Here is a 13,544-nt window from a genome sequence, read left to right as displayed (position 1 = left end):
CATTTATTGCAGAGCGCTCCTCATTGCACCCATCTGTATGAAGGCATTAAAATGTCATCTCCATGTCACTCGCCATTCCTGCACACTCCACCAGCCGGTCCCCATGATCCACCCCCTGTAATGAATCCTTCATCTTTCCTCCCATTCCCGACCTGTCATGACATTCCCGCACCGTCCCCCCCTATTGCTCGGCGCGCGCCTAGCCACCTTCCGCGGGCGCTTTGTCAGTGGGCGTGGCCTCTCGCGCTGAAGGGCGCAACTATGCAGATGAAGGGGGCGGGGCCCAGGTGACGCTTGGAAGCAGCTGTGTGCAGAGTAGAGCAGGCAGAGCGCAGTGCGCCCGGGGAGAGCGGAGAACACCGCGCAGCCTCCAGCCTCAGCAACAGCTCCAACCCAGGCACCAGCACCGAGCAGCACACCGGAGCCGGCATGGCTGACCCCGCGGGCCCCGAAGAGGTCGAGGACACCACCATCCGCTTCGCCAGGAAGGGCGCCCTCCGCCAGAAGAACGTGCACGAAGTCAAGGACCACAAGTTCACTGCGCGCTTCTTCAAGCAGCCGACCTTCTGCAGCCACTGCACCGACTTCATCTGGTGAGGGGGGGTGGGAAGCCGACCCCGACCGATCCCGACCAATCCCGACCGATCTGTCTCTGCACAGCTGGCCATTGCTGCACCTTGTCTGTGTCTGCATGCGATTTGGCATAATATTATTATTATTATTTATTTTTCCTGCAATGATTAACCCCTTGCTTCCCTGCAACCCCTGCTTTCCCACCATCCATCTACAGATTGTCCTATGGGTTTAGCAGATTTTTAACCGATGCACGTAAAAAAAAAATCGCTGCCAGATGCCAATAATCTACAGGTTACCGACCGATCAACAGGCGACGGTGCACCCCATTGAAATGCCGGTTGATTTACGTAAATAGTCGTATGATGCCGACCGTGGTTACGCTGTTGTCCGGTCGGATATTTAGTTTTTTTTTTTTTTCCGGATGTGCCAGTTAATTTTTCTTATACATTTTTTATTTATTTTTTCCGACTGTCGATTACAATAGTTACAGTCCTGGAGTTGGTTTTCTAGATCAGTGGTCTCCGAACTGCAACTCCCAGCATGCCTGGACAGCCTGTGACACAGTTTCCCAAGCAGGGTGCCTCCAGCTGTTGCATAACTACAACTCCCAGCATGCCTGGACAGCTTGTGACACACTGTTTTCCAACTGGGGTGCCTCCAGCTGTTGCAAACCTAAAACTCCCAGCATGCCCGGACAGCCTTCGGCTGTCCGGGCATGCTGGGAGTTTTAGGTTTGCAACAGCTGGAAGCACCCTGGTTGGGAAACAGTGCTGTGACAGGTTGGGGAACACTGACTTAAAGCATAGAGCTGTGGTCTCCAAACGGTAGCCCTCCAGCTGTTGCAAAACTACAACTCCCATAATGCCCCTACAGCCAGTGACAGGTTGGGAAACACTGACTTAAAGCATAGGGCAGTGGTCTCCAAACGGCGGCCCTCCAGCTGTTGCAAAACTATAACAGTCAGCAATCCTGGAAAGCCAACGGCGCTTTTCGCTGCACAATATTTTTCTTGCGATACGAAATTTCAAGCAAAATATTGCAGCTTCGAAGAATCCGAGTTCTATACCAATTTCTATTGGTCAGAATGCTACATCTGTCCATGGGCACTATCATAGTGTTCTCCTACACAGCAGAGCTGAAATTGTGTCCTAGTGATCAGTGATCTATGTCGGGGTTTCCCAACAAGGGGTGTTGAAACTACAACACCTCCACCATGGCCGGGCATGCTTGGAGTTGTAGTCTTGCAACCACTGGTCCGTGTAGTAGTTGGTTCACTGACTGGTTTCAGCTCTACTACATCTGCACTCTCTTTCTGGTTGCCCAACGGAGTAAGTCAAAGGCTGTCCGGCCATGCTGGGAGTTGTAGTCTTGTAACAGCTGGAGGCCCACAGTTTGTTGACCACTGTATCTAGTTGGATCTCTGCTCCCCTATGTAATTTCCGGTTGAACGTTTTTTTTTTTTTTTTAGTAGTTTGGGGAGGGGAAAGTTACACTTGATGGAACGGGGGTAAGGAGGATGCATCTGGGGTTGTCTACGCCTTTTAGTTGCGCGAAATTTCGCTTGCGATACGAAATTGTTGCATATTTCCATTGGTTGGAATGCTACATCTGTCCATGGGCACCATCATGGTGCTTCCTTTGCAGCAGAGCTGGAATTGTCCTGGTGATCAGGATCTATGTCAGTGGATGCAAAACTACAACTCCCAGCATGCCCGGACAGCCTTAGGCTGTGATCATGATCTATGTCAGTGGTTGCAAAACTACAAATCCCAGTATGCCCGGACACCCTTTGGCTGTGATCATGATCTGTCAGTGGTTGCAAAACTACAAATCCCAGCATGCCCGGAAACCCTTTTGCAACCACTGACAGATCATGTTCACAGCCAAAGGGTGTCCGGGCATGCTGGGAGTTGTAGTTTTGCAACCACTGACAGATCATGATCAAAGGGTGTCCGGGCATGCTGGGAGTTGTAGTTTTGCAACCACTGACAGATCATGATCACAGCCAAAGGGTGTCCGGGCATACTGGGATTTGTAGTTTTGCATCCACTGACATAGATCATGATCACAGCCAAACTAAAACTCCCAGCATGCCTGGACACCCTTTGGCTTTGATCATGATCTATGTCAGTGGTTGCAAAACTACAAATCCCAGCATGCCTGGACATCCTTAGGCTGTGATCATGAGCTGTCAGTGGTTGCAAAACTACAACTCCCAGCATGCCTGGACAGCCTTAGTTTTGCAAGCACTGGTCTATGATTGGTTCCGGCTCTGCTACATCTGCGCACTTTCCCCGCTGTCCAATGGAGTGCCCCTTTTCCCGGCGTGTCGTTCAGCGTGATTGCTGCTGCGGGGGACATAAGTGCACTGCAGTCACATTGTGCTGTGGGGTTATGTGACCGTACACATACAGGAGGCGAGCCAGGAATCCTGGGGACGGCTGCGGCGTTAATGAGAATTGCGCTCCCTCCCCCATGATAATGTTAGGCCCCTTTGGTGCAAGAAGCCGTCACCGAGTTCCATTATATATCATTCTATTAACGGGGGCTTGACGCTGAGATATTGGATCACGTAAGCCCCTCTGCTCCCTCCTGTAGGGCCGGGGAAGCTGCAGTGCAGTTGACATCTCGGTAAATGGGAATGAATGGGGCTTTGGCGAGAAATGCACCGCCGGCCGGTGTCTTAAGGTAGACGTGACGCCCCGGAACTGGGGGCTAAGAATAAAACCTGCGATCTAGAGGAGGCCGGGGTGCGAGTTCTGAAACTCCTCGAGTCAGGCGGGCGATAAAACGTGATATAGAGTCGTTGTTCGACCCCCCCCCCCCCCCCCTGTGAATGGGACGTGTAGATGCTGGCGCCATTTTCAAGATCTCCGCTTGTGTTCAGTGAATGGAATTATTCAGGGCTGTATGAGCAGGGACTAGGACAGGTGCAATTCAGCCTCTTTATGTTATCGGTGGATGTTTCCACTCACTGACAGCAAGCAGGGGTAAGACAGGCCAATAGATGTAATCTGATCCTTCTAGAACAGTGTTTCCCAACCAGCGTGCCTCCACCTGTTGCAAGACTACAACTCCCAGCATGCCCAGACAGCCTTCAGCTGTCCGGGCATGCTGAGAGTTGTAGTTTTGCAACAGCTGGAGGCACGCTGGTTGGGAAACGCTGTTCTAGATATAAGAACAAGGTCAGGATGGGATGTCATATTAGTACATGTTACCATCTTGATTGGGTTTTTTCTAAATGGTTAGTTATACAACTTTGTAATGTATGTTAGCTTTCAATTTGTCACCATTTTTAAGATCTCCGCTTTTGTTCAGTGAATGGAAATATTTGTGGTAAAAAAAAGATCTAATCCTGCTGGGTATAGGAATGCTCAAGCTGTGTGAGCAGGCCAAGGTTAGGATAGGACTTCAACCATTGCATGTGATCAATAAATGTCTTCATTCAGTGACAGCAAGCAGAGATGAGCCAGGATAACATTCAGCCTCTATGTAGATATTTTCTTTCATGACAGCAAGCAGAGATGAGCCAGGATAGCATTTAACGTCTATATGTAATTGGTGGATGTTTCCATTCAGTAACAGCAAGCAGAGATGAACCAGGATAGCATTTGACCTCTCTATGTAATCAGTAGATGATTCCACTTAATGACAGCAAACGGAGATGAGCCAGGATTATATTCAGCTGTTAATATGTAATCTGTGGCTGTTTCCGTTCAGTAACAGCAAGAAGATATGAGCCACGGTAGCAATCGGCTTCTCTATGTAATCGGTTGCTGTTTCCATTCAGTGACAGCTAGCAGAGGTGAGCTAGGATTACATTCAGCTATTACATGTAATCGGTGGCTTTTTCTATTCAGTAAAAGCAAGCCGATATTAGCCACGGTAGCAATGGGCTTCTCTATGCAATCGGTGGCTGTTTCCATTCAGTGACAGCTAGCAGAGGTGAGCTAGGATTACATTCAGCTATTATATGTAATCGGTGGCTTTTTCTATTCAGTAAAAGCAAGCCGATATTAGCCACGGTAGCAATGGGCTTCTCTATGCAATCGGTGGCTGTTTCCATTCAGTGACAGCAAGCAGAGGTGAGCTAGGATAGCATTCAGCTTCTCTATGTTATCTGTGGTTGTTTCCACTTACTGACAGCAAGCAGAAATGAGCCGGGATAGCCTTTAGCTTCTCTGTGTAATTGGTGGATGTTTCCATTCACTGACAGCAAGCAGAGATGAAGTATTGGAACGCAAAGTAGATAATAACACTTTTATTCTATGAAATCTGGGTACCTCTTGTTAGAGCAGAATTGGGATATTGATCCCTATGGGGGTCGGACAGGAAAATGGCCATCAGGGACCAATAGGACTGTAGCAAACACTATCTATGGTGAAGGGGGGGGGGGGGGAGATGGGGTGTCTGGCAGCGGTCGCCTCCCCATAGACATAGAATTATGGCATCCTGTGGACAAGAATGTCATGTATATATGGCTTTACATCTTATTGCCCTACATTGCACATAGTATTAGCTTTGGGTTTGGTGAAGTCTTATGCAGTGTCTATGTCCAGTATAAAAACTCCTGCCATAGCCAAGCTGTTGCAGAACTACAACCCCCAGCATGCCCGGACAGCCAAAGGCTGTCCGGGCATGCTGGGAGTTGTAGTTTTTCAACAGCTGGAGGCACCCTGGTTGGGAAATGTCTTGTGTTCCCTGAGAAATAAGCATTCTAGAGCATCCTTTCCTAAAACTCTGCATTGTGCTGTTCCTCTGTTACCCCTCCTGGAAATGTATGAATTCTGAATACAGCACTGGGCATTGTAATGTTTGTACACCCATCGAAAGGGTTTAGCGTTGATTGTATAGTGTCAGAACGTGAATTCCCCCTTGGTGACACCTAGTTGCCAATTTATTCATAAAAAAATTCCAGGAGGAATCGCAGAGGAACGGCACAATGCAGAATTGTAAGAAATGATGCTCCAGAATTGTTGTTTTGTTGGGAATATGAAATGGTTTACTTAGAGACATGTCAGGAGAGCAGTTGTGATGCAGGGAAAGACTGAAGAGGTCTGGTGAGGGGTCCCAGAGGTCTGGTGAGGGGTCCCAGAGGTCTGGTGAGGGGTCCCAGAGGTCTGGTGAGGGGTCCCAGAGGTCTGGTGAGGGGTCCCAGAGGTCTGGTGAGGGGTCCCAGAGGTCTGGTGAGGGGTCCCAGAGGTCTGGTGAGGGGTCCCAGAGGTCTGGTGAGGGGTCCTGAGGTCTGATAAGGGATATCCGTGGCATGGGGGGGGGGGGGGGGGGGTCCATAGGTCTTGTAAGGGGTCTCAATAGTATGTGGGGGATGTACATGTCTGGTAATGGGTCCAGAGGTCTGGTTGGGGTCCAGAGGTTTGATAAGGGATCCCAGAGGTCTGGTGAGGGATATCAGGGGCCTGGTGGGGGTCCATAGGTCTTGTAAGGGGTCTCAACAGTATGTGGGGGATCTACATGTCTGGTAAGGGATCCCAGAGGTCTAGTGGGAGGTCTCAACAGTATGGAGGGGGGTTAAGTTGTCTGGTATTGGGTCCAGAGGCCTGATAAGGGATCCCAGGGGTCTGATGAGGGGTCTAGAGGTCTGGTAAGATATCCCAAAAGTCTGGTAAGGGGTCTTGAGGTCTGATAAGGGGTCTCAACATTATAGTGGGGGTCTACACATCTGGTAAGGGGTCCAGACATCTGATAAGGGATCCCAACGGTCTGGTGGGGGTCCAGAGGACTGATAAGGGGTCTCAACAGTATTGGGGGGTCTAGAGGTCTGGTAGGGGTCCAAGATGACACATCCTGCAGGATACTGAAGTTTGCCCTACAAAGCTGCCAGTAGAATAGAGGTTACCGTCAGTGTGCGGCCTGTCCTACCCCTGGGTCTGCTATGGTGATTCCTATGGTGGGTCTAGAGACCGTCTGCCATGTTTCTTATATATCATACACATGAGGAATCCATTGAAGTGCAGCCACGTGTGACCTTCCGATATGGGCGTCCTCTCCGGGGGTATCGTTCATGTTTACATCCCCTTTAGTAGGTTGAGGGGGAACCATAGCTGCCCGTCTAGGAGGTGGCGTTACACGTGTTGGCTCACTTCCTGCCAAGTGATGTGCTGCAGTGTGTACACGGTGTTCTTCCTTATTTCCCCATTCTCCCGCCTGTCTGCTGGGCCTGATCTGTATTCCGGCTGGGCACTGTATTCATATTCTTGGGAGATAGACCAATTGGGCACTAAAAAAAAAAGACGGGTGATGACGGGCAGGGGGGCAGAGCTGCTGGGCAGACACTGGGGTGGAATTGGGGGGCACCCGCTGCTGTCCTGGGACTGATCTGTATGTGGAGTCAATGCCAGGAAGCTGCTCAGTATTGCTCAGCCTTTGTATACCCTGAGGGGGAGATTTATCCAAACCTGTGAAGAGAAAAAGTTGCCCGTAGCAACCAATCAGATCACTACTTTCATTTTTAGCAAGGCCTCTGAAAAATGAAAGAAGCGATCTGATTGGTTGCTATGGGCAACTGGTCAACTTTTCCTTTGCGCAGGTTTTAATAACTCTCCCCCCTGTATGTGCGGCGCATATTATAATACTGTGAGCTCTTTGTACTTGTTGTGTTTTGTTATTTGGGAGGCGCAGCGGATGCGGAGATGTGTAATGTAATCTCGCTGACCTCTTCGTAGGATCGGAGGAGAGCGCCAAACGAGAGCGCCAAACGAGAGCGCCGAACTCCTCTGAGAGCTTATGAGTAATGTACAGGGTTTAGAGCAGTGTTTCCCAACCAGGGTGCCTCCAGCTGCGGCAAAACTACAACTCCCAGCATGCCTGGACAGCCGAAGGCTTGTAGTGTTCCCTTTATAGCAGTGTTTCCCAACCAGGGTGCCTCCAGCTGTTGCAAAACTACAACTCCCAGCATGCCCGGACAGCCGAAGGCTTGTAGTGTTCCCTTTATAGCAGTGTTTCCCAACCAGGGTGCCTCCAGCTGTTGCAAAACTACAACTCCCAGCATGCTTGGACAGCCGGAGGCTTGTAGTGTTCCCTTTATACCAGTATTTCCCAACCAGGGTGCCTCCAGCTGTTGCAAAACTACAACTCCCAGCATGCCCGGACAGCCGAAGGCTTGTAGTGTTCCCTTTATAGCAGTGTTTCCCAACCAGGGTGCCTCCAGCTGTTGCAAAACTACAACTCCCAGCATGCTTGGACAGCCGGAGGCTTGTAGTGTTCCCTTTATACCAGTATTTCCCAACCAGGGTGCCTCCAGCTGTTGCAAAACTACAACTCCCAGCATGCCCGGACAGCCTTCGGCTGTCCGGGCATGCTGGGAGTTGTAGTTTTGCAACAGCAGGAGGCACACTGGTTGGGGAAACACTAGTTTATAGAATACAGTCATTTGAGCTTGGAATACGTGGGGTCTGTTCGGAGGAGGAAAAGTATTGGGGTCATATAAAGTGCTTCTCCTCTCTGTGCCAGAGCTGGAACCCCAACCTTACGCTCACTTGCCGCTTTATTAGGTATACCTGTTCAAGGGAATGTCAATACAAATAGCCAATCAGTCAATCACACGGCAGCAACTCGATGCTTTTAGGCGAGTAGATGTGGACAAGACAACTTGCTGAAGATCAAACCGAGCTTCAGAATGGGGGAAGAAAGGGGATTTAAGTGACTGTGAACGTGGCGTGGTTGTCGGTCCTAGTCGGGCCGGTCTGAGTATTTCACAAACTGCTGATCTACTGGGTTTTTCACCCACGACCATCTCTAGGGTTTACAGAGAACGGTCCGAAAAAGGGAAAATATCCAGTGAGCGGCAGTTGTGTGGAGGAAAATGCCTTGTTGAGTCAGAGGAGAATGGGCAGACTGGTTCTAGATGTCACAAAGGCAACAGTAACTCAAATATCCACTGGTTACAACCAATGTCTGAAGAATACCATCTCTGACCGCACAACATGTCTAACCTTGAAGCAGATGGGCTACAGCAGCAGAAGACCACATCGGGGGCCACTCAGCTAAGAACAGAAAACTGAGGCTACAATTTGTTTACACCAAATTCTGAACCCTTTCATCTGAATGTCACGTCTGATCTGAGGAGTCTCCATTCCAGCTAACGTTTTTCCATTTTCCATTGTGCAATGATCCCTCCTGCCTTGTATCAGCTTCAGGCTGGTGGGGGTGTAATGGTGCGGGGGACATTTTCTGGACACTTTGGGCCCCTTAGCACCAATTGATCCTGGTATAAACATCACAGTCTACTGACCATGTCCATCCCTTTATGACCACAGTGAACCCATCTTCTGATGATACTTCCAGCAGGATAATGCCCCATGTCACATGACATCATCTCATACAGGACAATGAGGTCACATGACATCATCTCATACAGGACAATGAGGTCACATGACATCATCTCATACAGGACAATGAGGTCACTGGACTCCAATGGCCTCCACAGTCACCAGATCTCATCCTATAGATCACCGCTGGGATGTGGGGGAACCGGAGATTCTCATCATGGATCCGACAAATCTACAGCAACTGTGTGATGTCATCATGTCCATATGGAGGAACTGTGTGATGTCATCATGTCCATATGGAGGAACTGTGTGATGTCATCATGTCCATATGGAGGAACTGTGTGATGTCATCATGTCCATATGGAGGAACTGTGTGATGTCATCATGTCCATATGGAGGAACTGTGTGATGTCATCATGTCCATATGGAGGAACTGTGTGATGTCATCATGTCCATATGGAGGAACTGTGTGATGTCATCATGTCCATATGGAGGAACTGTGTGATGTCATCATGTCCATATGGAGGAACTGTGTGATGTCATCATGTCCATATGGAGGAACTGTGTGATGTCATCATGTCCATATGGGGGAACTGTGTGATGTCATCATGTCCATATGGGGGAACTGTGTGATGTCATCATGTCCATATGGGGGAACTGTGTGATGTCATCATGTCCATATGGGGGAACTGTGTGATGTCATCATGTCCATATGGAGGAACTGTGTGACGTCATCATGTCCATATGGAGGAACTGTGTGACGTCATCATGTCCATATGGGGGAACTGTGTGACGTCATCATGTCCATATGGGGGAACTGTGTGATGTCATCATGTCCATATGGGGGAACTGTGTGATGTCATCATGTCCATATGGGGGAACTGTGTGATGTCATCATGTCCATATGGGGGAACTGTGTGATGTCATCATGTCCATATGGGGGAACTGTGTGATGTCATCATGTCCATATGGGGGAACTGTGTGATGTCATCATGTCCATATGGGGGAACTGTGTGATGTCATCATGTCCATATGGGGGAACTGTGTGATGTCATCATGTCCATATGGGGGAACTGTGTGATGTCATCATGTCCATATGGGGGAACTGTGTGATGTCATCATGTCCGTATGGGGGAACTGTGTGATGTCATCATGTCCGTATGGAGGAACTGTGTGATGTCATCATGTCCGTATGGAGGAACTGCGTGATGTCATCATGTCCGTATGGAGGAACTGTGTGATGTCATCATGTCCGTATGGAGGAACTGTGTGATGTCATCATGTCCGTATGGAGGAACTGTGTGATGTCATCATGTCCGTATGGAGGAACTGTGTGATGTCATCATGTCCGTATGGAGGAACTGTGTGATGTCATCGTGTCCGTATGGAGGAACTGTGTGATGTCATCGTGTCTGTATGGAGGAACTGTGTGACGTCATCGTGTCCGTATGGGGGAACTACACCAAGAATGAAGGGAAAAGGGTGTCTGACCCTGGGACTAGCAAGGTGTACCTAATAAAGTGGTCACAGAGTATTTGTATTTAGGGCACATCCTGTAGATCCTCCATACTGTGGACCTCCAGCTGTTGCAAAGCTACAAGTCCCAGCATGCTCGGACAGCCAGCAGCTGTCTGGGCATGCTGGGAGTTGTAGTTTTGCAGGGCAGGAAACCCACCTCTGTGTTGTGATTTCCATTATGTACAATGGACACCAACCTATTGACGGCGCTCTTTCAAATGGTCCTAGCGCCGGCTTGTTTCGCCTGCGCCCGCTACCGATTTAATCTCCAGTCTTGCAGCTCAGTTTCATTGAAGTGAATGGAGCCAAGTTGTGATACCACAAACAACCTGAGGACAGGGGGCGGTGCCGTTATTCTAGAGAAAATGATCTCAGGTTTTCTATTACTAGATCAACGTTACCTCAGTTGCCTTCGGCTGTCGGGGCATGCTGGGAGTTGTAGTTTTACGAAACGCTCCAAGCGAACGGTAATGCTAAGAAACTAAAATATAATAAGGTAGAAAGAATCGTAATATTGATGGTGGGGGGGTGGGGTTGATATTTCTTTATGGCGGTGTTTCTCAACCTTTGCGCCTCCAGCTGTTGCAAAACTACAACTCCCAGCAAGCCCGGACAGCCGTTGGCTGTCCGGGCATGCTGGGAGTTGTAGTTTTGCAACAGCTGGAGGCACACAAGTTGGAAAATACTGGGGACCTGTGCATCTGAAGGCTTTGCTAGGACGTCTTTGCCTCTCCACTAGGTGGCGCCATTCTTGCCTCCATCTCCCGCTCTGTCTCCTGCACGGCTGCATGTTGTCCTGACTCTCTCTTTTTGAGCTGCAGATATGTTTCTATTTATCCCGTAATGTTTTTGCCGCACGGTTATGTAACGCGCTTCTCTCTCTTTATCTGTTCTTGTCTTGCAGGGGTTTCGGAAAGCAGGGATTCCAGTGTCAAGGTTAGTTCCTCTCCTCCGCCGAGACTGGTAAATGACGCTCCCCTTCTTCAGAGCGCTCTGCCGCCGTGCCGTGATTTATTGACATCTTCCTGCGGTTGCGGCTCCTTTGCCGAGGAATCTCCCACTGCTTGTAATTATGTAACAGATAATGATGTTAAAAGGGGACGCAGATTCCTCGCCGTACGCTGCGCCGGAACGGCGGGGAGATGGGGGTTGCAATTTAAATGGAAAACGTTCACCATTTCCAGGCTTTATAGTCTGTCGCTGTGTTATAGCCGGGGAGATGCCGCCAGATTATATGGGATCCGGTAACAATCCCGGTTCTGCGGTGACTTGCCGACCGTTCCCCGCCATTATTTGCACCCATGGGGGCATAGATGGGTGTCCTGAGTTTACCGCAGTGTTTAGTCGTACACTTATAAAGCCCATGGGGGAGATTTATTAAAACCTGTCCAGAGGAGAAGTTGCTAAGTTGCCCATAGCAACCAATCAGATCGCTGCTTTCATTTTCCAGAGGCCTTGTCAAAAATGAAAGAAGCGATCTGATTGGTTGCTATGGGCAACTCAGCAACTTTTCCTCAGGACCGGTTTTGATAAATCTCCCCCTATATTCCTTCAATAGCTGTTGGTTGCCAGTTCCTTCAAACCCATCCATACACATGCACGCTCAGCTCTGCTAAGCATGCGTGTGCTTTCAAATGGAGCGAATCTCCTGCAGAAACTTTAAGAACAGGCAGGTTGGATTTTAGCATGCCCGGTCCTTGTTCTTGCATGAGATTGACTGACTGCATGAACTTTCCGCTCCCAATTGAAAGCACATGCATGCTCAGCCGAGCTGAGCATGCATGCATGTATGGGCTGAGTGTACATGAGGAGCTGGAGATAACGCTACATTGAAAATGAGCTGACTACACAACATCTGTCAGTGGAGAGGGGAGGAGCCGCGGGGGGGGTTGCCGAGGCAACACCACACTGTCAATTGGAAGACTACACAACTTCCTGTCAGAGTTGAATCACACGAAATTATGCTGAAGCCAGTACACTTTGTGCTAACACTGTATTAGTAAGTTATATGTCTTGGAGTGATAGTTTTATTTAAATACAATTTGCTGATATCGGAATACCCTTTAAATTATTTTGTGGTTTTAGGATATTCTGGGGGGGGGAAAAAAACTTACATCTTGAGGGTTCCTGTACAGCAGTGTTTCGCAACCAGTGTACCCCCAACCGTTGCAAAACTACAACTCCCAGCATGCTCTGATGCAGCCTGTGGCTCAGCTGCTTCCCCAAATGAAAACAACAACTCCCAGCAGTTGGACTAGGTCAATGTTTCCCAACCAGGGGTGCCTCCTGCTGTTGCAAAACTACAACTCCCAGCATGTTGGACTATATAGTAGTATATAGTATAGGTCAATGTTTCCCAACCATGGGTGCCTCCTGCTGTTGCAAAACTACAACTCCCAGCATGTTGGACTATATAATAGTATATAGTATAGGTCAATGTTTCCCAACCAGGGGTGCCTCCTGCTGTTGCAAAACTACAACTCCCAGCATGTTGGACTATATAGTAGTATAGTATAGGTCAATGTTTCCCAACCATGGGTGCCTCCTGCTGTTGCAAAACTACAACTCCTAGCATGTTGGACTATATAGTAGTATAGTATAGGTCAATGTTTCCCAACCATGGGTGCCTCCTGCTGTTGCAAAACTACAACTCCTAGCATGTTGGACTATATAGTAGTATAGTATAGGTCAATGTTTCCCAACCATGGGTGCCTCCTGCTGTTGCAAAACTACAACTCCTAGCATGTTGGACTATATAGTAGTATAGTATAGGTCAATGTTTCCCAACCATGGGTGCCTCCTGCTGTTGCAAAACTACAACTCCTAGCATGCCCGGACAGCCGTTGGCTGTCCGGGCATGCTGGGAGTTGTAGTTTTGCAATGGCTGGAGGCATCCTGGTTGGCAAACACTGCTCTACGACAAAGTTTCCTACTGCGACTCGCCAGCTGTTGCCAAACTACAACTCCCAGCATGCCATGACTTGTGCCGATCTTATCTCCCATCATAGGCCTGTGTCTGTGCCCCCGTGCGTCATCGCTGCTTGTGATGTGGGCCCTGGTGGAGCGGTGTTCATCGGACCTGAACCTAGTTGCATTCCTGAGGGGCGACTTGTGGTGTCATGTCTGAGCCCCCTGTAGGAATTTCACTGTTTTAACCCTTGC

The 13,544-nt window shown here is 49.1% G+C and overlaps 1 protein-coding gene across 2 annotated transcripts in view; it reads left to right on the top strand.

Moving 5' to 3' along the window:
• The first annotated feature begins 288 nt into the window (after positions 1-288).
• The window catches only part of PRKCB (protein kinase C beta), a 262,417-nt gene continuing 249,161 nt past the window's right edge, over positions 289-13,544 (top strand). The window contains exons 1-2 of one of the 2 annotated variants that reach the window (XM_056536493.1): positions 289-593; positions 11,287-11,318. In XM_056536493.1, coding sequence (XP_056392468.1) covers positions 430-593; positions 11,287-11,318 — 196 coding nt within the window. In that variant the 5' untranslated portion in view covers positions 289-429. The remainder of the gene's footprint in view (positions 594-11,286; positions 11,319-13,544) is intronic. The other variant, XM_056536492.1, reaches the window with a different exon arrangement.

Source organism: Hyla sarda, chromosome 8, assembly GCF_029499605.1.
Source record: "Hyla sarda isolate aHylSar1 chromosome 8, aHylSar1.hap1, whole genome shotgun sequence".
Taxonomy (NCBI): Eukaryota; Metazoa; Chordata; class Amphibia; order Anura; family Hylidae; genus Hyla; species Hyla sarda.
The sequence above is the reverse complement of the archived record's forward strand: the minus strand, read 5'-3'. Positions and strand labels throughout refer to the sequence as shown.